Source organism: Mesocricetus auratus, unplaced genomic scaffold, assembly GCF_017639785.1.
Source record: "Mesocricetus auratus isolate SY011 unplaced genomic scaffold, BCM_Maur_2.0 Super-Scaffold_100028, whole genome shotgun sequence".
NCBI classification, from domain to species: Eukaryota; Metazoa; Chordata; class Mammalia; order Rodentia; family Cricetidae; genus Mesocricetus; species Mesocricetus auratus.
The window spans coordinates 19,448,167-19,474,533 of NW_024429209.1; the positions used below are offsets into that span (position 1 = coordinate 19,448,167).

General features: G+C 55.3%; 1 protein-coding gene across 1 annotated transcript; it reads right to left on the reverse strand.

Annotated features, from left to right (window-relative positions):
* Positions 1-25,930, reverse strand: Ctcfl (CCCTC-binding factor like). The gene is made up of 10 exons (XM_005074579.2): positions 25,262-25,930; positions 24,355-24,577; positions 20,739-20,909; positions 19,604-19,737; positions 15,742-15,862; positions 14,967-15,116; positions 12,919-13,079; positions 10,095-10,277; positions 929-1,037; positions 1-113 (listed from the first exon to the last, which is right to left on the reverse strand). Exons 1-10 carry the CDS (start codon positions 25,817-25,819, stop codon positions 1-3), a joined length of 1,923 nt encoding a protein of 640 aa, XP_005074636.1. The 5' UTR covers positions 25,820-25,930.
* Between the last annotated feature and the right edge of the window lie 437 nt (positions 25,931-26,367).

Consider the following 26,367-nt stretch of genomic DNA (forward strand, 5'->3'; position numbering starts at 1 on the left):
TCACTTATCCATCATGTTAAAGATCATCTCGCAGGTCAGGCCATCATCCAGGTTCTCACTGCTAGCCGGCTTCCCAGGGCACTTCCCGGTATCGCTCGCCTGAGTAGCAATACCTAGAAGAAAACGTGCAGAGTGAGGGGGGGGGAGAGAGAGAGAGAGAGAGAGAGAGAGAGAGAGAGAGAGAGAGAGAGAGAGAGAGAGAGAGAGAGAGGGAGAGAGAGAGAGACAGAGGAGAGAGAGAGACAGAGGAGAGAGAGAGGAGAGAGGAGAGAGAGAGAGAGAGAGAGAGAGAGAGAGAGAGAGAGGAGAGAGAGAGAGGAGAGAGGAGAGAGACAGAGGGGAGAGAGAGGGAGAGAGAGAGAGAGAGAGAGAGAGAGAGAGAGAGAGAGAGAGAGAGAGAGAGAGAGAGAGAGAGAGAGAGAGAGAGAGAGAGCGCCTCGGCATCCAGACAGGGAAACCAGAAAGTGTATATTGAAACAATGGCCTTAGTGTGACCCCAGCAGCAGGCATGCCGAAGGACAATCTGACTCTGGAACACTGGCTGTCAGTTTACTTCAAGGCGGGACCGCTTAACCTGGGCTAAGGGACTGCCTGCTTTAAGGGGACACCTCAGGCACTATAGGAGGCAAGCAGCTTCTCACCTATGACACGCCTGTGGCACACTCCCCTTCAGCTGTGGCAATCAAAAATGTCACTAGACACGACCGACCGGGGCGTAGCTCAGCAGGGAAGTGCTTGCTACCAGGCCTGATGCTCTGCTCTGAGTTTGGGGGGGGTTGAGTGTGGGTGACCTTGCAGAGGTTGCTAAGCCCCTCCCCCCGCCCAGTGACAAGGCTACCACTGCCCTCACCCTCACTGGCTTTCTGGTTGGGGTCATCCATGGGGAAACCGCTGTCCGATCACAACAAAGCAGCCAGGAAGGACGTACCGTTGTCCCATCCTGGTCCTTCCTCCATGGCCTGCTCCGTAGAGCTTCCTTTTCTGGCGGCGGCCAACTGCTCCGGGTCACACTTCTTCCTGTGTCTCTGCAGGTTACTCTGTGGGGAGACAACACAGGCCACTAGTGAACATCGGTGTCCCCATGTGCATTTATGCAGCCCTTGGATTCTGAGATGACTCCACAGGGAGAGAGAGGCGCTTGTCACCCAGCTGAGTGGCCTGAGTTGGGGCCTGCAGACCCACGTGGTGGGTGGAGAGAACGGACTCTTGTAAGTTGTGCTCTGAGCTCTCTGCCTGTGTGGCTGCGGTACACGCTGCACCCTCGACAACTGCATGTATCTTTTTAAAAGGTGGGCCTCGGGCTGGAGAGATGGCCCAGTGGTTAAGAGCACTGACTGCTCTTCCAGAGGACCAGGGTTCAGTTCCCAGCACCCACATGGCAGCTCACAGCTGTCTGTAACTCCAAGATCTTACAGCCTCACAGACATACACACAGGCAAAGCACCAATGCAAATAAAATAAAAATAACTACATTTAAAAAAAAGTTGGAGCCGGGCGGTGGTGCCGCATGCCTTTAATCCCAGCACTCGGGAGGCAGAGGCAGGCAGATCTCTGTGAGTTCGAGGCTGGGCTGGACCGACAGCCTCCAAAACAATACAGAGAAATCCTGTCTGGTAAAAACAAAAAAACAAACAAACAAACAAAAAAAGGTGGGCTTCAGGAAGACAGCAGATTATATGTACCTTTTAGATTTTGGGAAAACAAACCAAAATAACCTTAAAAATTGTGCATGTATATGTGTATGTGTATGTGTGTGTATATGTGTGTGTGTGTGTGTGGGTGTGTGTGTGGGTGTGTGGGTGAAGGTGTCTCTGGAGGCCAGAAGGGGGCGTCAGTCCCCTGGAGCTGCAGTTGCAGATGGCTGTGAACCATCTGATGTGGGAGCCGGGAACCAAAGTCAGGTCCTCTACAAGGGTAACGCATAACGCATGTGCCTCGCTGTTGAGCTGCCTCTCTGGGTCCCCCAAATGACCTTTGAAAGGTTACCCTCCCTCTTACAATTAGGTCTAGCCAAAACCTAGCTTTTTTTTTTTTTGAGGTGGGGGCGGTTTCGAGACAGGGTTTCTCTGTGGCTTTGGAGGCTGTCCTGGAATTCGCTCTTGTAGACCAGGCTGGTCTTGAACTCACAGAGATCCACCTGCCTCTGCCTCCCGAGTGCTGGGATTAAAGGCATGCGCCATCAACACCCGGCTCCAAAACTTCTAGTTTGTTTTAGTTTTTAAAATAAGAGCTGTCAGAGAGAGTTTATCTTTAAAAAATACTTCTACCCTGTAAAGTGAGGCCTGACACCAAACCAGAAACTCAGTGTGCCATCCATCTCTATGCCCACCGTTCTATTGCTGTGAAAAAATAACATGGCCAAAGGCAACTTGGGGAGGGGGAGGGTTGACACCACCTGGCTGCCTTCCTGAGCTCAGGACATAGACAGCTGAGTCTGCACCACATCAGAGCTCAGAGACGCCGGCTGCGTGTGGTGGATTCGTGTCTGCGATCTCAGCCCAGGGAAGGAAGCTGAGGGAAGCCGTAGCTAAGACAGTCAGGTAAAAAGACAGAACCCATCGTGGCTGGGTGTGCTGGCTAGTCCCCTTTGGGTGCTGGCGCACACTTCTTACCGGGAGACTCCCCTGCCAGGCAGCTTTCAGTTCGTGTGTCCCTTTGTATGACACAGAACACAATTTGGGGCTCATCTAGGACTTTAAGTCTACGTGACCGGGTACTTTTGGTGGCTGGGTCACCCTGGAGGTTGCGTTAAGAGAGTGAGTGAGACACGAAGCTGACCTACAGTGAATGTGGAGTCTGGATCCACGTGTCACATGTGCCCCTGGTGACTTCTGACTGCCCCATGGGGGGGGGTCGGCTGAAGATGGAGGAAGTCAAAAGCAGAACGCAGGAAGCCTCCGTTACCAGAGGCTGAGATTCAAGAAACCTCTGTATGTGGGGTTGAAACTCTGACAGATTGACTCTCGTGAATCCAGGCTAGGAAACAAGTTGGCTAAGTAAGGCTCAAAGGAAGCCGACCGTGGGTAACCAGCTGGCGGGCCCATTGGCCTCCGCTAGTTTAATATTCTCAGATCCATCTGATTCAGCCCACGCCAAGGTCACCCTTCCTTTCCCAGTTCCTCCCTGTGCTCCCAAATAAACAGAGCCACCTATGGGCGCCGGGGCACACTTCCCGTTCCCTCCGCTTCATCATGGGCTCCTTTCCCAGCACGAGCTGACAGGAGACCAGAACACATATGGACACCAATTCTTGCTGTGCGAACATGGGATGTTTTCCTCTGTTTAACTGTTCTGGCTTTTTTGATTGCTTTAAGGGTCCACATGCCCGGGCCACGCACATGTACTGGCTCTCCTATACCCACGCTGACCTGACTTGGTACCTGTCTTAGGGTTTCTATCGATATGACAAATAACACGACCAAAAGCAGCTTGGGGAGGGGAGGGTTGACTCCAGCCTACATATGTCAGGTCAGACTCTGTCCCTGAGAGAAGTCAGCGCAGGAAGTCAAGGCAGGGACCACCTGTTCAGCCCTCCCACATCAGTCAGGAAGAAAATGTTGTCTATAGGCCATCAGACAGAGGCATTTTCTCAATGGCAGTTTATCTTCCTAGATAACTCTAGCTTGTCAAGCTGACAAGCAAAACAACATAACACCCAGTGCCTTTTCTCCTCCCTCCCTCCTTCTCTCTCTCTCTTGTCTCTCTCTCTCCCCCTCTCCCTCTCTCTTCTCTCTCTCCCTCTCTCTCTCTCTCTCCCCTCTCTCTCTCTCCTCCCTCTCCCCCTCTCTCTCTCTCCCCCCTCTCCCTCTCTCTTCTCTCTCTCTATCCCTCTCTCTCCCTCCCTCCCTCTCTCTCTGTCTCTGTCTCTCTCTGTCTCTCTCTGTCTCTGTCTCTCTGTCTCTGTCTCTCTCTGTCTCTGTCTCTGTCTCTCTCTCCTTTTCTTTCTTTCCCCTTGACTTGGATCTCACGGGGACTTGTGCTCAGATGAGGGATGGGCTAATGCTATCATGGAGCTGAGCTCACCAGAAGTGAAAAAATAAGTATGTTTCTTTGTCACCATCTTGGCTGGTGACCTCATCAAGATAGAGACAGTCATGTGACTTGGCCACCATCTTAGACGACATCAAGATCGTGATGACCCTGTGACCGCAACACCTCAAGGCATGAGACAAAACAAAATAAAAAAAAAACCCAGCAGCATCCATAAACCTTCCTGGATCTGCTGAGCACTAGGGGGAGCCCTGCATCCCTAGGAGACTCCCTGCATCCCTAGGAGACTCCCTGCATCCCTAGGGCTCCCTGCATCCCTAGGAGACTCCCTGCATCCCTAGGAGACTCCCTGCATCCCTAGGAGACTCCCTGCATCCCTAGGGCTCCCTGCATCCCTAGGAGACTCCCTGCATCCCTAGGACTCCCTGCATCCCTAGGAGACTCCCTGCATCCCTAGGACTCCCTGCATCCCTAGGACTCCCTGCATCCCTAGGAGACTCCCTGCATCCCTAGGACTCCCTGCATCCCTAGGACTCCCTGCATCCCTAGGAGACTCCCTGCATCCCTAGGACTCCCTGCATCCCTAGGAGACTCCCTGCATCCCTAGGACTCCCTGCATCCCTAGGAGACTCCCTGCAGCACAGGACTCCCTGCATCCCTAGGAGACTCCCTGCATCCCTAGGACTCCCTGCATCCCTAGGACTCCCTGCATCCCTAGGACTCCCTGCATCCCTAGGACTCCCTGCATCCCTAGGAGACTCCCTGCAGCACAGGAATCCAGTCCCACATCCCAGTCCCCCCACTCTTCGGTTTTTTCCTTAGATGCCTCATGGGACCCTGGAAACGCCGACTGAGAGACTTACCATCACATAGATGGAGCAACCCGAAAAAAGGAAGGCTGGAGGGACCAGAGGTTCCTCTCAAGCCACATGACCCCTGAAGGCCAAAGAAATCCTCAGTGGGACTTAAAGAGAAAGTGATTAATTCTGGCCACCTTCACGGTCTTAACCACCCATCAGAAGAGTACAGCGGTATAACAGAGACTAAAATGATCTTAGGCGCCCATCAGAAGAGCACAGCGGTATAACAGAGACTAAAATGATCTTAGGCGCCCATCAGAAGAGCACAGCGGTATAACAGAGACTAAAATGATCTTAGCCGCCCATCAGAAGAGTACAGCGGTATAACAGAGACTAAAATGTGCTGCCTCACCACTCCAATAATCCCACTTCCCAGGCATCAGGCTCCAATCCAGAGGTGATGCGGTTTAGAAGACTGTTTCTCACAATGACTTTCTTCTTGATAAGACATGCTGCCCAGCTGTCACACTTGGGACATCGCAAGAGAGACAGGTCCACGGTTGTTTTAACCTAAACTTAATGCCGGCTAGATTTCTTTTCTCTCCTCATGTAGGTGGGACCTCACATTGATACTGGCCGTTCCGATAGCCGTCGAAGAGTCTGAAAGCGGACTCTTGAGAGCAGTCCCTAGGCCAAAGGAGAACGAGAAGGGGCCCAGGAGATGAGAAGCAATGCTAGACTTTTAATAATTGTCTTCTGTCCCGACTTCTGCTACGTGTAATGCCGATGACTTTTGTCCTCATCTGATGACTAATGTTCCTCATCTGATGACTAATGTCCCTCATCTCTTTCCAGGTGCCAGTCAGGATGCCCTTTTCTCACAAGCGGATGCCCCACAAACAAAACTACTGATGGACTTTGCGGTCTTTTAGATAGGTCCACTGAAGAGATAACCCTACATGCATCATGGGATTGGGGCAACAATCACGCTGGCTCCTTCTAGCTGGACGGGGTCTTTGTGTGTGGCACTTAGGGTACATCTCCCACCAACCTCTGTCAGGAATGAAAGACAGAGGCCATCCTGGCTGAGAGTACTCCCTAGCCCTGTTTGGGTTCTGGGATACCCTTTCTATAAAATGACATCACCTTGCCAGGTTACTTCAGCCTTGTCCCTGTGTCCTTTGGAGGACACCGAGGTCATTCTTTCCCCAACATCCGTTCATAAGTGGTCCATCTACGTCTGCTGTCGAGCTGCGGCAGAGGCTGTCTGAGAAGCTGGGAGTATTTATTCTCTTTACAAAGATAACGTGCTGGCCCTGGTTTTGTGTGGTTGTGTATAAGATAACGCTTGTTTTCAGTCGTGGCGACAGTGTGGTCGGGAGCCCTCTGAGCATCCGAGACAAGCCATGGGCTGCTCCCCCAGCAGGGTAGGGAGCAGCGACTCACGTGCCTGGTGCATAGGCAGAGTTAACGCACACGAACGCAGACAGACGCGTCAGCCTTTTAAAAGCAGCCAAGGACGCTAAGTGAGACCTAGTTAGACTCTTCTGGACACAGAGGCAGTGGCATGTGACAAATCCCTGAGCCCAGAGAGGAGAGAAGGAGCAGCAGAAATGTCACCTGGGTCAGGGTCAGGGTCATGACAGGAAGGGGAGTCCTGCTGCTGGCTGGTGACGTTCAGATCCGGAGGCAAACCAATGTGTGCACCAGCGAGCAGAAATTTGTGAATACGTTTAGATGTAAGCGTGGGACAAATCAGGGTGGACACGCCTGCTGTGTCCCAGTCTCTTTCCTGCCTCCCACCAGGGAGCAAACCCGAGGGTCAGTAACAGGCTCCTAGAGCCAGGCTCCTGAGAGGTGAGGATCCCAGACCAGCCTCACCCCTGCTGGGACTCCCTGCTGCCACAGAGACAGACGCCGTACAGACAGCCTGACACCAAAGGCCGCCAGTGGGTGAGGACATCTCAGTTAGACGCCCACCCATACATTAGAGAAACCTGGCCCCAGGCTCCCTTCATCCGAGATCTGTAGGAAGGGACCCCACTGTCTTATCAGAGCCCCGCCACGCTGTCCATCCGTCTGTCCATGGTGTCAATAACTCTTCTAATAATCCACAGGTCAGTCTGCTCCTGTGTCACCCTGAGATCCGCACCCGAGACCTTTCTCTTAATCTTCTAAAAGGTAAGTTGGATCCAAGTATCTAGCTGCACTTTCATGTTTTAATAACCAGAACCACCAGGCCACACTGCATCCACCGTGATGTGACACACGTTAGTTAAGCCCTGGCATTTTGAGGTAATTTGTTCTGCAGAAATAGAAAGTGAATACACCAGCTGACAGAACAGAAGATGAAGGGGAATCCACTCGCTGCCTGATTTCACACCTTGGAAACGCCTGGGAATGGAAATCACTCTGTGAAGACTCGGGCATTTAGTTCACAGGGCGACTGTCAAGTCTCACACTTTAAAAACCAGGTTCCACCCAGTGTGTGGCACACGAACCTTTAATCCAAGCAGAGGCAGAGGCAGAGGCAGGTGGGTCTCTATGAGGCCAGCCTGGTCTACATACTGAGTTCCAGGCTAGCCAGAGTTACATTCATAGTGAGACCCTGTCTCAAAAATGAAAACAAACAAACAAACAAAAAAACTAGGTCTCTCAGGAGTGACAGAGTTCCCCAAACTGTTTTCCAACTGTGTGCAAACAATCTGCCGCAGAGCTGGTGGAACACAGTAGTTTCATCAAAATGAAAGGGGTTAAAAACCGAAATGACACTAACAATAACCACAGGTCAAGTTCACACCCACCCACGAACATGACGGACAGACTGTGAGTCTAGCCTGGTAATCTAGGCTGCCCCACCCACTCAGGAGACTCAACCAGGAAGAGTACAAGTTCAAGGCCAGGATGGACGCTAGAGCTAGAACTGGTCTCAGAGTAAAAAATAAATGAAGGCCCAGTGGTGTGCTTACCCGGCACACACCTGTCCCGGAGCGCACCTGTCCCGGAGCACGCCTGTCCCGGAGCACGCCTGTCCCGGCTCACACCTGTCCCGGAGTACACCTGTCCCGGATCACACCTGTCCCGGAGCACGCCTGTTCCGGAGCACACCTGTCCCTGAGCACACCTGTCCCGGAGCACACCTGTCCCGGGACCCACCTGGCCCGGCGCACACCTGTCCCGGAGCACACCTGGCACGGAGCACACCTGGCCCGGCTCACACCTGTCCCGGAGTACACCTGTCCCGGATCACACCTGTCCCGGAGCACACCTGTCCCTGAGCACACCTGGCCCGGAGCACACCTGTCCCGGAGCACACCTGTCCCTGAGCACACCTGTCCCTGAGCACACCTGGCCCGGAGCACACCTGGCACGGAGCACACCTGGCCCGGCTCACACCTGTCCCGGAGCACACTTGACCCGGAGCACACCTGGCCCGGAGCACACCTGGCCCGGAGCACACCTGGCCCCTGAGCACACCTGTCCCGGATCACACCTGTCCCGGAGCACACCTGGCCCGGAGCACGCCTGTCCCGGAGCACACCTGTCCTGGAGCACACCTGGCCCAGAGCACACCTGGCCCGGAGCACACCTGTCTCGGAGCACACCTGGCCTGGAGCACCCCTGGCCGGGTGCACACCTGGCCCGGAGCACACCTGTCCCGGAGCACGCCTGTCCCTGAGCACGCCTGTCCCTGAGCACGCCTGTCCCTGAGCACGCCTGGCCCGGAGCACACCTGTCCCGGAGCACACCTGTCCCGGAGCACACCTGGCCCGGCTCACACCTGTCCCGGAACACACCTGTCCCGGCTCACGCCTGTCCTGGAGCACACCTGGCCCGGAGCACACCTGGCCAGGAGCACACCTGTCTCGGAGCACACCTGGCCTGGAGCACCCCTGGCCGGGTGCACACCTGGCCCGGAGCACACCTGTCCCGGAGCACGCCTGTCCCTGAGCACGCCTGTCCCTGAGCACGCCTGTCCCGGAGCACGCCTGGCCCGGAGCACACCTGTCCCGGATCACACCTGTCCCGGAGCACACCTGTCCTGGAGCACACCTGTCCCGGCTCACGCCTGTCCTGGAGCACACCTGGCCCGGAGCACACTTGACCTGGAGCACACCTGGCCCGGAGCACACCTGTCTCGGAGCACGCCTGTCCCGGAGCGCGCCTGTCCCTGAGCACGCCTGGCCCGGAGCACGCCTGGCCTGGAGCACGCCTGGCCCGGCTCACACCTGTCCCGGAACACACCTGTCCCGGCTCACACCTGTCCTGGAGCACACCTGGCCCGGAGCACACCTGTCCGGGTGCACACCTGTCCCGGAGCACACTTGACCCGGAGCACACCTGGCCTGGAGCACACCTGGCCCAGAGCACACCTGGCCCGGAGCACACCTGTCTCGGAGCACACCTGGCCTGGAGCACCCCTGGCCGGGTGCACACCTGGCCCGGAGCACACCTGTCCCGGAGCACGCCTGTCCCTGAGCACGCCTGTCCCTGAGCACGCCTGGCCCGGAGCACGCCTGTCCCGGAGCACACCTGGCCCGGCTCACACCTGTTCCGGAACACACCTGTCCCGGCTCACGCCTGTCCTGGAGCACACCTGGCCCGGAGCACACCTGGCCAGGAGCACACCTGTCTCGGAGCACACCTGGCCTGGAGCACCCCTGGCCGGGTGCACACCTGGCCCGGAGCACACCTGTCCCGGAGCACGCCTGTCCCTGAGCACGCCTGTCCCTGAGCACGCCTGTCCCGGAGCACGCCTGGCCCGGAGCACACCTGTCCCGGATCACACCTGTCCCGGAGCACACCTGTCCCGGCTCACGCCTGTCCTGGAGCACACCTGTCCGGGTGCACACCTGGCCCGGAGCACACTTGACCTGGAGCACACCTGGCCCGGAGCACACCTGTCTCGGAGCACGCCTGTCCCGGAGCGCGCCTGTCCCTGAGCACGCCTGGCCCGGAGCACGCCTGGCCTGGAGCACGCCTGGCCCGGCTCACACCTGTCCCGGAACACACCTGTCCCGGCTCACACCTGTCCTGGAGCACACCTGGCCCGGAGCACACCTGGCCCGGAGCACACCTGTCCGGGTGCACACCTGTCCCGAAGCACACTTGACCTGGAGCACACCTGGCCCGGAGCACACCTGGCCCGGAGCACACCTGTCTCGGAGCACACCTGGCCTGGAGCACACCTGGCCGGGTGCACACCTGGCCCACGTTCCAGCCCCCAAAGGCTGTGTGCCCAGGGTTCCCTGTTGAGGTCACTGTTTGAAGTGCTGACGGCCCTTGAAACAGAGGGGTGCTTACCCAGCGGGAAAAGCCTTTGCCACACTTGAGGCATAGGTGCTCATCGGGGACAAAGCTCGGATCGTGGAACTTCCTCAGGTGCACAGTGAGCAGCTGCTTCTGCCGGAAGTGTTTGTCGCAGGCGAGGCAGGAGAACGGCTTCTCTCCCGTGTGGATGCGCATGTGCGCCTTCAAGCACCGCTCCTGCGGGGGCGGGGAAGCAGGGACACGGCTGACACGGGGCGGAGGCGTTCCTCAGAACTGTCCATCATTAGTCTGCTTTCCACCCAAGGGCGGTGTGGCCCTCATCAGCGCCAGGGCCGCCTGTGTGCTAGGGATCGGGGTCATCCTTGGCTACGTGTGAGCTCTAAGCCAGCCTGGGTTACGAGAGACCGGCCCCCAAACCAAAGAAAACCAAGCAAAGATTCTCTGTGGCCCCCACGGTGAAGAGAAGATGATAATTATGGGCGAAAGTGGGGTTACTGGGGGTTAGAGGTGTCATCCCCTGGAGCTAGAGTTATGGGCAGTTGTGTGGCTGGAGTTATGCAGGTGTCGGGAATCAAATTCTATGAGAGCATCGAGCACCCTTGACGACTGATCATCTCTCCAGCCGGAATCCAGCCTACACGCTAAAAGACGGGGAATGTGAAATCCCGCCTCTGGTGTCCACTAAGACAGTCACTGAGCACCACGGCACACTCAGATCACCACACGCGCCCAAAGTGCTTTTGTGTTGTGGAGGAGACACAGCCGTATTCACTATGGGAAACAGGAAGCGAGGAACTGACAGACATTTTGAAAAGTTAAATGAAAATCAGTCCATTAAAAAAATAACACTACAGGCTGCAGGGGTGAGGGTGGGGGTAGGGTGGGGTGGCACATGCCTTTAATCCCAGCACTTGGGAGGCAGAGGCAGGCGGATCTCTGTGAGTTTGAGGCCAGCCTGGTCTATAGAGCGAATTCCAGGACAGCTTCCAAAGCCACAGAGAAACCCTGTCTCGAAAAACCAAAAAAACCAAACCAAAACAAAACAAAAAACCACCACCAACAACAAACAATAACACTACATCCTAATGTCACAGTGTGGGCCAGAGTGTTCAGGGCTCACACACAGGCAGAGCCGCTCACGGATGATCTGAGTTAGAGTTAACTCTCAGTTTCCTGCGGAGCCTGAAAGTTCTTTTCAGGGTTTCAGGAGAAGTCTGCCTCGGTTTCTCCGCGTCTGTGGGGACTTGTAAAGTGGGTTACTGCTTGGTGTGGGGCTGTGCGGGTGTGACGTCAGAGGACATCTTTGTGGAGTTGGTCCTCTCCTTCCCCTTCACATGGGTTCTGGGGAGGGAACTCGGCTCCCGGAGCTTTCTGGAAGCTTCGTGGCTGAGGGAGCACTCACCTGCTGAACCATCTCGTGGGCCCTTGGGCTGTTTGGGAGTGACAAGCCCTTTGTTTTAGCCTTTGGGCAGCCACAGGCAGGCTGGTCTCGCAGGGTGTCACCGCTGCGGTTAGGGCAAAGACACTCCGCTGCCGAGACATTGAATGTGCACACAGGGAGGAGGGGACCACTCGGGCATCGCCCCGATGATGGCGCGGGTGGGCCCCGAGTGTGGTGAGGTCTGTGCGCTCTGTCTGCAGCCGCAGCTGATGGCCTGTGGCTGCTCCGGCTACTCTGAGCAGCCTGTGGTGATGTCTGTGCGCTCTGGTCAACCCGAGTCCTCCTCCGCGGTTACCATGAGAGGAGGCCCCCGCGGTTACCATGGGAGGAGGCCCCTTTTCTTTCCTGCGTTGCTTTTTTGAGGCGGGGTCTCCTTATGTGGCCTTGGCTGTTCTGGAACTTGCTAGGTAAGCCAGAGTGACCTCACGCTCAGAGACCCACCTGCCTGTGTGCTGGGGGTAATGCCGTGCACCGCCACACCCAACCCCGTGTCTGTATGTGTGTAGGTGCGCGGGGCTCCAAAGGCACACTGGATCCTTGGAGCTGCAGTTACGGTAGCCGTCTGCTAGCAACATGGGCGCTGGGGTTGGAACTGTGGTCCTCATGACAGAACAGCATTCATTCTTAACTGCTGAGCCAGCTCTCCAGGCTCTCTCCCTCCCTCTCTCTGTCTCTCTGTCTCTCTGTCTCTCCCCCTCCTTCCCTCCCTCCCTCCCTCCCTCCCTCCCTCCCTCCCTCCCTCCCTCCCTCCCTCCCTCCCTCCCTCTCTCTCTCTCTCTCTCTCTCTCTCTCTCTCTCTCGATCCCCACCCCTCTCTAAAGTTTATGCTGCATGCGAGCGTTTCTCATGCTTGTATGTCATGCATCATACGTGTGCCTGGTCCCCAGGGAGGTGAGAAGAGGGTGTCAGATCCCTGGAGCTGGAGTTACCTATGGACAGCTGTGAAACACCGTGTGGGTTCTGGGAAGCGAACTCAGGTCCTCGACAAGAGCAACGACTGCTCCTAAGAGATGAGTCATCGCTCCAGCCCCCAGAACGACTGAGAACAACGCGGCACCCGCTTGCACACAGTCAGCCCCCACGCTGACTCACACACAGTACCCTCTTGCACACAGTCAGCCCCCACGCTGACTCACACACAGCACCCGCTTGCACACAGTCAGCCCCCACGCTGAGTCACGCGCGGTACCCGCTTGCACACAGTCAGCCCTTACACTGACTCACACACAGTACCCGCCTGGACAGTCAGCCCCCACGCTGACTCACTCGACTCACACACAGCACCCGCTTGCACACAGTCAGCCCCCACGCTGACTCACACACAGCACCCGCTTGCACACAGTCAGCCCTCACGCTGACTCACGCATGGTACCCGCTTGCACACAGTCAGCCCTCACGCTGACGCACTCGCGGTACCTGCTTGCACGCGTAGTCACACTGCTTGCACTTGAACTTCTTCTCGTCCTTGTGGGTCCTCTGGTGCTGGAGGAGGGCGTAGCGCTCATGGAAGCCGGCGGGGCAGTAGCGGCACTTGATCTCCTCGGGGCTGGGGCTGTGCAGGTTGCGCAGGTGGACGCCTGTCAGAGCCACGGGGCACTGTGAACGCCGGGGCTTCCCGGGCGGGCCGGCAGTTCTGGACACTGCGGACTCTCCTCCCACCTCACCCCTGCCACATTCACCGCCTCCCTCAGGGCTGATGACGGCCGGGCCGCCTCCACACCCGGGTGCGCGGCCCAGGGCACGGTAGTCCAACCTGAGACCACCGCAGGGACCTAACGGGGACCGTGGCTGTAGATCACCGTGAACACAAACAAACAACCGCGGCCGTAGATCACCGTGAACTCTAACAACCGCGGCCGTAGATCACCGTGAACTCTAACAACCACACTGTAGATCACCGTGAACTCTAACAACCACACTGTAGATCACCGTGAACTCTAACAACCACACTGTAGATCACCGTGAACTCTAACAACCGCGGCCGTAGATCACCGTGAACTCTAACAACCACACTGTAGATCACCGTGAACTCTAACAACCGCGGCCGTAGATCACCGTGAACTCTAACAACCACACTGTAGATCACTGTGAACTCTAACAACCACACTGTAGATCACCGTGAACTCTAACAACCGCGGCCGTAGATCACCGTGAACTCTAACAACCATGGCCGTAGATCACCGTGAACTCTAACAACCGTGGCCGTAGATCACCGTGAACTCTAACAACCACACTGTAGATCACCGTGAACTCTAACAACCACACTGTAGATCACCGTGAACTCTAACAACCGCGGCCGTAGATCACCGTGAACTCTAACAACCACACTGTAGATCACCGTGAACTCTAACAACCACACTGTAGATCACCATGAACTCTAACAACCGCGGCGGCACGGTGCAGGGCTGAGGCCTTTGTCCCCGCGGCGCACACTGGGCATGCTGCAGTCTAGGAAGCGCCGGCCTCAGCTGAGCCTCAGGCCCGCGGCCGACGCCCGTGTGCGGGGCGAGCGCCCTGGAATCGCCTGATTCTGGCGGACAGACCAGGCCGTCCTCACGGGGCACCAATGGCCAGTGTCCACTGCAGCCCCACCCCTGCCTCCACACTGACAGAATGTTCCAGATGAAAAGACCACAGGTAAGATTGGTCAGGCGCCTTCACCCCTGCAGGGGTGTTTCCAAAATCTCTGGCATTTCCCAAGGCAACTGGGAGGACTTTTATTTCTACTGACACTTTTACCCCTCCACACCCCACCCCTCCACACCCCACCCCTCCACACTCCACACCTCCACACCCCACCCCTCCACACTCCACCCTCCACACTCCTGCCCTCCACGCTCCACCCCTCCACACTCCACACTCCTGCCCTGCACAGCTCCCTGCTCCTGTGCTACAGGCTGTCTGCCCTCCTTGATGCACGACAGACTCCCAAGCCCATGCGGTCACCCCTGCAAGCCTCGTCCTGTCCTGGGGCGTCCGTCCTGTGTCACAAGCTGCCCTACTGAGCAAGTTCCTTAGGAGAGCCGTCTCGGCTGCTCCTCCGTACCATGGAGCCCCCAGCAGCGTGTGCGCAGGGCAGGCTGAGGAGGGGGCGTGCACACGGCTAAGTTTCTACCTCGGATGCTTCTGACACCCAGGCCACCGTGGCTTCTGTCCCCAGCAGGAAAACTATCGTGTGTCCTCCAGGCTCGGTGTCCTTATCCGCCAGAGCAAGGCCAGCGCCAGATAAGACTACACCTGTGGGTTTGCCCATGCAGGTAGGCGCAGGCACCGGCCTGCATGCACTTACTCGGATCGGCCACCAGAGGGCAGGGCAAGACCTCCGTAAAAGCATTTCTACAAAAGTTTCCCAAGCTCGGGGACACTTCCAGAGCCAGGGCAGGCTCCGCAGGCTTGCAGACCTTGGGAGTCCATGGGCCAGGCGTGTCCTGTGGCCAAGGGGACACCTGAAACCCGACACTCACGCAGGTCGCTCTTCCTCGCAATGATGGTAGCACAGTGGGGGCACTCGTGTCGGGGCACATTCTCCCCATGCTTCTGCGCCACGTGGATTTTCATGGTGCCACTCTGGGTGAACCGGGCGTGGCAGGTGGGGCACTCATAAGGTTTCTCACCTGTGATGGGGACAACAAGTGACTCACTCAGGGCCTGGCTTCCCCACAAGCCCCGCCCTTCCCAAAGGATGCCTGTGCCGGGGCTTTGCCTTTCTGCAGGTTCGGCTCCAACCGCAGGGACCAGGGGCTCTCACTGAGTGTGCACAGGGCTCTGAGTGTGCACAGGGCTCACGCTGAGTGTGCACGGGGCTCTCGCTGAGTGTGCACGGGCTCTCACTGAGTGTGCACAGGGCTCTGAGTGTGCACGGGGCTCTCGCTGGTGTGCACGGGGCTCTCACCTGAGTGTGCACGGGGCTCTCAGTGAGTGTGCACGGGGCTCTCACCTGAGTGTGCACGGGGCTCTGAGTGTGCACGGGGCTCTCACCGAGTGTGCACGGGGCTCTCACCGAGTGTGCACGGGGCTCTCGCTGGTGTGCACGGGGCTCTCACTGGTGTGCACGGGGCTCTCACTGGTGTGCACGGGGCTCTCACCTGAGTGTGCACGGGGCTCTCGCTGGTGTGCACGGGGCTCTCACCTGAGTGTGCACGGGGCTCTCAGTGAGTGTGCACGGGGCTCTCACTGAGTGTGCACAGGGATCTCACTGAGTGTGCACGGGGCTCTCACTGGTGTGCACGGGACTCTCACCTGAGTGGGTCCGCATATGACGCTTCAGCTTGTAGGTGTCTTTGCTGGCGTAGGTACACTGGCAGCACTGGAAGGGACGCTCGCCCGTGTGTGAGCGGATGTGTCGCTTCAGCTTGCTTGCCTAGGACACGTGGGAGAGGCTCATTGTGATGGGAACCTGAGGGTGGTCAGCGCTTCAGTTAACCAACTTCTTATGAGAGATCTGAGCAACCCCAGGAATCAGGAAACTGAGGCAGGAGGATTGCTGTAGTTCAAGGCCCACTAAGACTACATCAAGGAACCTTGTCTCAAACACCCCCCCTTCCAAAAAAGAAAACCCAGAAAGGAAAGAGGGGAGAAAAAAAGGAAAATCTAGGTGTGGTAGTACATGCCCTGCAAGTCCAACTCTGGGGAAACTGAGGCAGGAGGATTGCCTCAAGTTTGAGAACAGCCTGGGTCATACAGTGAGCCCAAAGCTAACCCGGACTACAGAGACTCTGTCTCAAAAGAGCAAAAGGAGAAGGTAAGTTAACCAAGTGTGCACACTCAGTATCAGGGCGTCCCCTAAGGAGAAGATGAGTTAACCGGGTGTGCACACTCAGTATCAGGGTGTCCCCTAAGGAGAAGATGAGTTAACTGAGTGTGCACACTCAGCATCAGGGTGTCCCCTGAAGCAGAGCTGTCAGGTCTGCGCATGAGCCTTCCTGTTGTAGCGGGCTGCATGCATGAGGTCCACTGGGGTTATCGAGCAGCTTTGAAGACTTTCGTACTGAGTTTCACTTCGCACACAGAAACAGAGCTGCTGCTCGGTGCTGTGTGTGTTTCTATCTCTATGTTCAAGCCCGTGTCCACTCGCAGTGGAAAAGTTTAAATCACCGAAAAGACACAAGCTGGGAAAGCTGAACCCCTGGATAAATGGAGAACCGCCTTCTGCTAACCAGAGTCAGAGACAGACAGAGACAGAGACAGAGACAGACAGAGACAGAGACAGCCCTGTTGCCTCAGTGTAGGGTTTGTCTGCTGCTGGCTTCTTTTAAAGGTGTTTTTGAGACAGAGACGCACTTTGTAGTCCAGACTGGCCTCCGACTCACAGTGATCCTGCTGCCTCAGCCTCCTGCATGCTGATCTTGCTATAATCACTTGGGAGGCAGAGGCAAGGGGATCTCTGTGCGTTTGCGGTCAGCCTGGTCTATATCGTGAGTTCCAGGACAGCTAAGGCCCCAAAGTTAGTGCTGAATCAACCAGTACCATGTTATGAGCCACCGTCTTGAACACAAACAAAATTAACACAGAGGGCAGTTCTAAGTGGAAGAAAATGGATTCTACTAGGTATGGAAGGCCAGTAAACGGAAAACGGCAAGAGACTCCTCATTCACCACAGCCGCCGGATTTACTGCCGCCCTCTCTCGCTGTAAACCCTCTTGCTGTTTCACGGGGAGCAGCGCCATCAGCCACGCCGGGCTGGAGGCTTGGGGCCCACATCAACGCTGCTCACACTCAGCAAGGGCACATGGACCTGCTTCCCTGCCATGCAGGAGGCACACCTAAGCCGGAAGGACATTCGAGAACAGAGGAGGGCTCGGAGCAAGACCCACGGGGAACGACTCAGCTTGGTTTTTTTTAAGAAGAATTATGGGGCTCTTCTCCCATGTGCCATAGGAAGGGAAGAAAGAAGAATGTCTAACATTGCAGGGTGGAGGACTCGGGGTTCAGCGGGGCAAATGGTCTAAGGTGGTAATACGGGGTGCTCCTGCCTGGCTCCTCAGGCTTGGCAGCTGCTCTACACTGAGCTACATCTCCAGCCCTCTTTTCACCTTTTATGTCGATACCGTGTTTCAGTTGTGCAGGCTGACTTGGAGCTCACACTATGACCCAGGAAGGCCTCGAACTTCCCTTCAAGGGGCTCAGCAGAATGCAAAAGCATCAGAAACGGGGTGTCTAATCCACTTTGCTTTCTCACATGTGAAGGGGTTGGGTAGGGTAGGGAGGTCCCAGCCCATTAGCCTATGTGAACTCTAGCCAGCAAGTACCATCAAAAGATGGCGGCATGGAGGACAGTGTCCCGTAGGTAATCCCTGGGCTGCATGGACGCTCTGCCCCGGGCAGGGTCTCAGAGCCTGTTAAGTTCTTGGGCGGAACTGAGGGACACCATAGCAAGTCCTTCCCACCAGGAGCCTCGGAGTAGCCCTGTCAGATACTTTCTGAACCCTCATGTTGCTGCCACAACCTTTGCCTCAGATAGGAAAGCTCTTTTTAAAAATAGCCACTGCCTAAAGAGGTTCTTGGAATCGAATTCTGGCCCATCTGTGAAATCCACCGATTTATGAAACACACTTGCATCACTGCCTGAGCGTTCTCTGTCCCCTTTAGCTTAGTTCCTGTTGGGAGCACCTGCTTAACCCTCCTCTGCCCAGATCTCCACCAGGATGCAGCCGCTCCCTCACATGGAATGGAACCTTGGGCATGGACGGCTAGGAAAATGGGCCTGTAAAGGGGACGCCGTATGCAGCCTTCATTTCACTGAAGGGCCGTCATCCCAGCTACTCCGGGAGCTGAGGTAGGAGGATTTCAAGTTCAAGGACTGCCTGAGCTGCAGAGTGAGTTCAAGGCCAGCATGGGCAACTTAGTGAGACCCTGTCTCAAATAAGAAGACATAGCTGAGGGCATAGGTCAGTGGTAGAGCAGTTGCCTAGCATGTTGGAAGCCCTGGGTCTAAATCACACACACACATACACACACTCACGCACACACGCACGCACGCATAACACTTGGTTGCCATGAGCAGAGCCAGCAGCTAACCACCATCGGAGTGTCTAGTGGTGCCGTGAGTGGGGACAGGGTTATGTCTTCAAGTTGCTGGCTTGTGGTGTTGGGGCACAGCTCAAAACTTCGGCCCAAATTCCCAAGTTCTGTGCTAGAGGAGACATTCTGGTTTGGTGACCCTGACGGTGACATAAAAATACCGGAAAGGCCTTTTCAACAAGTCTGAGTTCTCTCTCTCTCTCTCTCTCTCTCTCTCTCTCTCTCTCTCTCTCTCTCTCTCTCTCTCTCTCTCTCTCGTTTTCATTTTGTGCATTCGAGTGTTTTACCTGTATGTGTGTCTGTGTGCCACAGTTGTGTCTGGTGCCCAGAGGCTGGAGAGGGCGTCGGATCCTTTGGAACTGGAGTTACAGGAATCTGGCTGTGAGCCACCACGCGGGTGCCGGGAATCAAACCAGATCCTCCGCAAGGGCAGCCCATGCTCATAACTGCTGACCGTCTCTCCAGCCCCAGGGCTACTTCTTGACCATAACTGATATCTACAGTCTATCTACTTTTAAATGCTGTTGGGGGTAGGCTGAGGGATGGCTAAGAGCATGTATCGACCGCCCTTGCAGAGGACACAGGTCCTGTTCCCAGCACTGCTGTCGAATGGCTTCCCAACCACTGTAACTCCAGCTCCAGGGAATCCGTGTCTCTCTCGGTCTTCTCAGATGACCACGCCTCCCGCCTCAGTTTAAAAATAATAAAAACAAATGTGGGTGAATACTGTTTGGGGGGGTGAAACGGCGTGAAGCATAAAGGTGCTTGCGGACAAGCCTGACGGTCTGAGCTCAATCCTCCAAACAGAGAGGACAACTGTCTCCACCAAGTTGTCCTCTGACGGTCAGTTGTGGAGACCAGGCTGGCCTTGAACTCACTGCAATACTCTTGCCACAGTGCTGGGATTATAGGTGTGAGCCGCCACACCCAGTTCCAGTTTTCTATATTCAATTTGGATAATAATGCCTGTGGCCTCTGGCATAGGTTTTTAAAACATCTTTGGTGAGCAGCTGAGTGACAGGTTAGCGTCCCTCCCGGGGTGGGTGGCGATTTCTCACTGCTGGACAGGGTTAACTCTCACCTCAACGCTGGCATACTTGCAGATGGAACACTTGAAGGGCTTCTCATGGGTGTGTTTGTAACGCCTGTGCCGGACCAGTTCTCCACTGGTGACAAATGCCATGTCACAGTCCCCGCACTTGTAGGGCCTGGTTCCTGGGAAATCATGGGGTTCACACTTTTCAAACAAGACTTACCTGCCCACAAAACTTCCAGCAACTTTGTAGTTTTGAAATGGCAGCCTGAAAGCGTTCGGCAATTAAGAAGTTCTTTGCACTATAAATATCACAGATGTACGAGACATCGCTCTGGGTAACAGTCAGTGCTTTTAACTGAAATTCAAGAAGGCGGGTGGGGGGGGGACTAAGCCGGGAAACAGTGTGGTAGGCTTGTAACCCCAGCACTCAGAAGGCTCAGGCAGGGGGATCGGTGGTTAGAGACTAGCTTGAGCTACAAGTAAGACCCTATTCCAAAACAAAAAACCAAAACAAAACTGGGCAGGGGGAAGGCAAAACTAAGCGTAAATACTTGCACAATGGGAACCCCCCTTCTTGTTGTAGAGCAAGGGTGCGAATGGTCCCTGGAGACTTACGATAAGGTTTAACGAATAAATTACACACTAAAACCCACAATAAACAACAATAAGAGACTGACAGACCGATGAGCTGGGCTGGTGGCCCAAGTTCATCATCCTAGCTGCCCAGGGCCTGAGACAGGAGAATCACAAGTCCCAGGCTAGCCTGGGCAACTTAGACTTGCCTCAAAATGAAAAGGGCTGGGGATGTAGCCTAGTCGATGGAGAACTTTCCTAGCGCGCTTGAGTCCTCATTTTACAAAGAACGTGCAATGAAACTGAGTTTAGCAGAAGCCAAGGGAATGCTGACAAAACCCTTCAAACCGCACACCGAGAGGACAACTATTCAGTCGGTTGCTCCTTCTGCAATCCCCCTTTGTTTCTGCAGTGTTGGGGATGGAGCCCAGGGCCCCCCCCCACATGCTGGGAGAGCGCTCTCCACTGAGCTCCGCCCCAGCCTCTGTTTTCAAGGTTGGCAGTAGCAGAAACCTCAGTAAGGGAGAACTCACTGGGCTCCCTTGCACCCTCACCGAGACTGACGGTGGGTGCATCTGTGAAGGAGGGCCACCAGGGGGCGCCTCACCTGTATGAGTGTTGACATGGTTCCGAAGGAGGGTGACGGTGCGGAAAGCCTTCAGGCACAGGTGGCACAGGTGAGGTCTCTCGTCATTGTGGATTTTCACGTGGCGGGTGAAAGTTGAGAATTTGGAAGAAGTGAACGGGCAGGCGTCGCACTGGAAGGTTCGGGTTTTTCCTAAAGGGAGAAGACACAGTGACCCGTCTGGAAAGGCCTCCCTTGAGCAGTTCCAGCCAAACCCTGACAAGGTGGTGGCTCAATACCTCAGGGCCCCCCACTCTCTACGAAGAGCATCTTGTTAGGAGACAGGTGTCTGTCTAGGTCCCTAACCCATCTTCCACAATGGGAACCAGTAGGGTTCACAAACATCTGTAACTCCCATTCCAAAGGATCTAGTGCCCTCTTCTGGCCTCCACGGAGCATTGCACACAGGTGGTGCACAGAAACACATGCACACACACACACACATAAATTAAAAATAAATCAATCTTAGCTGGGCAGTGGTGGTTCACACCTTTAATCCAAGCACTCAGGGGGCAGAGGCAGGTGGATCTCTTTGAGTTCAAGACCAGCCTGGTCTACAGAGTGAGATCCAGGCCAGCCAGGGCTGTTACACAGAGAAATCCTGTCTCAAAAAGCAGTAACATGAAAACTAAAAAAAAAAAAAATCAATCTTATAGAAATATCACAACATTTAGAGTGTGGCGGAGACCAGAGAGGACAGAGCATGAAATGTCTGCTCAAAGCAGGGGGCCCCAGAAGCAAATCTCCCACAAACATGGACCCGAGTGCGTATGTTCTCTGCTGAGTGAAGTGAAGACATCCCACGTGGCTTCCCAGCATCCTCCACCCAAGCCAGGGAGCTCTGGCAAACTGGCATGAAGCTGAATGAAACCACAGCCAACGGCTACACGTGACTAAGTTTGTATCTAAAGTAACTAAAATGAAAACAAAGCGTGGTTTCTCAGTGGCAAGCCTCACTCTCGTGCCCACCAGCCACACGGGTGGTGGCTGCCGTACCAGATGCCGCCTTTTCCTGTACCTCAGATGTTCCACTTGGCAGAGGCAGGCCATGCGGACAAGTGAGGACACCCTCTGCCAGGAGACAGCTGTGAAGCAGTGTGCAGCCTCGGCTACCATTTCCTGACAAAGCCCTCGAGTTGCTGGCCGAGGGCAGTTTCTAGCTTCCGGCACTGTGGACTATCCCATCTGCTGTCTGAAGGCACCGAGCAACCCGTGCTTTTGACAACAACCACCAGAAACTCACACAAGTAGCCAAGGCTTTGGAAGCGTTTCTCTACAGATGACACACAGAGGGTCAACACGTGCTCGGGAAAACAGCCACTAGAAAGACGTGAATGGGAGTAGCCAGACTCCTTTTCACACCAGTACCATCAGAACGACCATGAGAACAACAATGACCGTCAGAACAGCGACCCTCAGAACAGCAACCGTCAGAACGACCATTAGAACGACAGGACAATGCACTGAAATCGGCTCGGTGACGGTGAGGAGTAACGAAGGAGCCTCCGACACTGCAGTCAGCTATGGAGACAGTTTGGCAGGAGAGATGGCTTAGCTTGGAAGAGCGCTTTCTGTGCAAGCAAGCATGAGGACCCGAGCCCGAGCCCCGGCACCCGGGTAAAACGCCAGGAGTGGCCTCCACTGCCTTTCACTCTAGTGCTGTGGGAGTCGGAGACAGGAGGATGACTGTCGCTTGCTGGCCTCCAGCCTAGCTTCATGTTCAGTGAGAGAGACAGTCTCCAGAGAACAAGGTAGAGGGCGATAAGCAGATGTTCTGTGACCTCTTCCTATGGGGTTTCCTCGTGGGCATGCGCACACCCAACACACACACAAACACACACACACACACACAGAGTTAAACATGGAACAAAGGTATAGCCCATAAATTCCACTACTTATGTACATCCCCCCAAACCGAAGTACATTAATAGCCGCAGCAACACCATTCACAATAGCTGAAGTGGGAACAGCCACAACGCCCAGCAAAAGGACGAGTGGACAGCTAACTGTGGTATGCCCGTGCAATAGAATACTAGGCAGCTGTTAAGAAGGAAATGCTAATGTATGCTACAGTAAGGTGAACCCCGAAACTGTACCACGTGAAACAATAAAGAGCCAGATGACATATGGTTCGCAAGTATTATCATGGGCTTATTATTCCATATTCCCAGAACAAAAAAAAAAAAGTATATTGGTAGTTCCCAGGGCCAGGAGACCAGGGATGGGAAGTAACTAAATTATAGATATTTCCTTTGGTGGGGCTTGATAAAAATGTTTTGGAATTCGAGTGGTGATGGTTGCATGGGATTACAAATACATTAAAAACTGAAAAGCAAGCTAGGGGAGAAATTTGAGGCTACAGCCTGGTGACTGACTGTGTGAGAAGCTGTCGTAGGCAAAGGGCCCAAACTCCACCCCCAGGGAGAAACCTACAGGGATGACCCTGGCCACAAACACGGGAACTGAGGTGGCTGGTCCCTTTGCAAACGGCATCTCCCCCTTCCCAACCTGGCCCTGGGCTACGGGAAGAGAAAGACACTGTGTGCTGTCACAGAATGACTTTTTTAGTGTCCTCATCACAGAATGACTTTTTTAGTGTCCTCATCACAGAATGACTTTTTAACGCTGGTGTTTGTTTGCTCGTTTTGGAGGACTGGGGATGGAACCCAAGGTGTCACGCACACACGCTAAGAAAGAGCTAAGCCACTGAACTACAATTCCACTCAGAGGGGACTTTTAAAAAGCCATCTAGAAATTGAGATAATGGGATAAAATGTCTTGACTTAAATAAGCGAGAAATTACTTTAAAACAGCAGTCCATTAAACCACCGTGAGTCAGAATCTGTCTGTGGGCTTCCGGGGTGCCATCTATTGCGCTGCTGTTATGAGGCCGCCACAGACTAAGTGAGTGCCCTGACAGGTCCACGGATGCCCACACAGGAGGGACACTCTTTCTGCCGGGCTGACCCCTTGGTCCCAGCTCTTAGGCTGGCTTCATTCTCCACCATAGCCCCCAGCCTGGCTCAGCCCTTCCTGGCGCCCAGTGTCACTCTGTCTTTCTTTGTGGCCCCCAACATAGCTTAAGCCCTTCCCTAGCCTCTCGCCTTCTGCAGGAAGGGCTCCTCAGCCCCATTTGCTCTTCTACGGGGGCGGGGACATCACCTGCCCCCACCTAACACTCCCAAGCAACTTCAAGCTAGAAAGCAGAACCAAGGGCCCGGCCTGTGATTTACGTGCATAAGGGTTTTTTTGGGGGGGGCATTGAAAAACTGCTTTTAAAATGTTTGTGTGCAAAATGAAACAAGCAAACCAACAAACCACCTTTTGGGTTTGAGTTACAATATAGAACATCAGTTTAAAATTCCCGCTGGGTGATGCTGGCCCACGCCTCGGGAGGCAGAGGCGGGGCGGGTCTAATGTGAGTTTCGGGCCAGCCTGATCTACAAAGCTACACACAGAAACCCTGTCCCAGAAAAAATTTTCCTTCCATTTCTTGATGTTTTGAAAGGAACTTTCAAAAAGCCAACTTCAATAATTGCCACCTTCCGCAAGAGAAACAAGGGGTCCCTCAGGGTCTTGTGCTAGGGGCCGGCCTAACCTCGGACCCCCCTCGGAGGTTTGGTGGTCTCAGCTCCCGGCGCACTGGTCTGCTCTGAGGCTGCCTGGCCTTGCTGGTCTTGCAGGCTCAGGTGGGAAATGGTCAGGACAGCCTCATCCTTCCCTTCATCGTTCCGTGTCACCTCCACAAAAAGCAGCCGCTCTCCTCCTTTCGCATCTGGCTCTGCCTCCGGCAACAATCGGTCCTTCTCATCATCTTCAAACTGGTAAGGAAAAGAGAGCCGCCAGAGGCGACACGGTTAGCGACCGTCTGACAGAATGACACAAAAGGGAGAGCAGACACGCAAAGACGGCTCGTGGCCACCGAATGCTTGCGATGTAAGCCGTCGTTAATTTAGCATCTGGCGTTCTGTGGCGACTCCATCTTTGTTGGTGGTGGTGGTGTTTCTCTTTTGGGTTTTTACAGGGTGTGTAGCCAAGCCACCCTCAGATCCCTGTGTACCCCAGGACGGCCCTGAGCCCCTTCTCCTCCCGCCTCCACGTCATGAATGCCCGCTGTGCACCACCAAGCCAGGTTTATGAGGTGCTGGGGACGAAAACCAGGCTTCATGCGTGCAGGCGAACACCGTACCAACTGGGTACGGCCATAAGACTTCGTTTTTTTCCAAACACAATGCACTTTACATTAATAATAGCATTGTTTCCTGTAACTATTAAACACTTTGCATATTATATATTATATATACTATATGTGTGTGTTAATATGTAGTAAGGTTCACATATATAAATATGCATATGGTAATATCTCTCATTACCTTTAATGTTTCATTTTCCAACGTCAAAATATCTTGTCCACACATAACATCGCACAAAGGCCTCGATCTAGGAACGATCAGTTTTACTTTCCTCTTTCCCACAAGGCATCGGGGTGTAAGAGTGGGCCGTACCTTCGTCAGGGCTGCGTTTTCGCCCAGGCTTGGGGTTAGCTCCTGGTCCTGCTCGGCCGCTGGCACACTCTGCTGCAGCAGGTGAAAATGCATCAGCTCCAGCGGCTCCGGTTGGTACAGCTCTTCCGGGATGCTGATGGTCACACAGTGCTGGGAGTCGGGCTGGGGCTCTGGTTGCAACCACAGCACGGATGGCAAAGGCAGGAAGCACTCCTCCTGCGGTATCATCACTGGGAACTCCCCGGAGCGGGGCACGCTCAGCCATCCCAGCCCCTGCAGGTGCACATCCTGGGGGGTCAGGTGCACGGTCTGCAGGGTCAGGACCCGCCTGTCGCTCTCGGCTGGGACCCACAAAGACAGCTCAGGCTGGTCATTCTGGAGCCCCGCGGCATCCAGAAGCTGGCAGGGCGCGGCCTCCGCCTCGACAGCACCCTCCTGGGCTTCCATTCTCTGTACCCCGCCCTCCTCCTTTTCCTCGTCCAGGTCTCCAGGCTTCAAGTTCTGCTCTTTGATTTGGGTGAAATGCTCAGAAGGGACAGGGACCTCGGCGGCGGCCATCGTGACGCCCCCTGATGGAAAAGAGAGCGTGCAATCTTTGCGGGGTGCAGAGGGGCCGAGGCCTAGCGGGCACAGGCTCTCATCAAGCGGCAAAAGACAGAGCCAGCATTCTAGGCCAGCCTGGGCTCTGTAGTGAGGCCCAGGTCTCCACGTCCCTCCGCCCCCGCAAAAATCTCCAGCGGGACGTGCTGCAGCAGGCGACAGGCCCACATCCTAAATCCCAGGCTGGGTGCACCACGAAGGCGAAGGACGGCGGCCTGAGCCAGCACGGCCAGGAGCTGAGCAAAACCGGGCTCAGCGCACAGGTCTCCACGGGCTCGCCCCACCCCACCCCAATCCGGTGCGGCACTCGAGGTCTGCAGGGCAGAGCAACCTCTCTTTGCACCTCGCTGCTCCTAGCAGCCATGCGCACATGGCCCATCAGGCTCCATGTCTGCTTTCCATGCTCGGGCCCCACCCATCCTGCTCCTCCCCGTCTCACTCCACCCTATCCCACCCATGCCCACGCCCCCTGATGCACCCTGGAGCCTCACCACGGAGGCGGGACC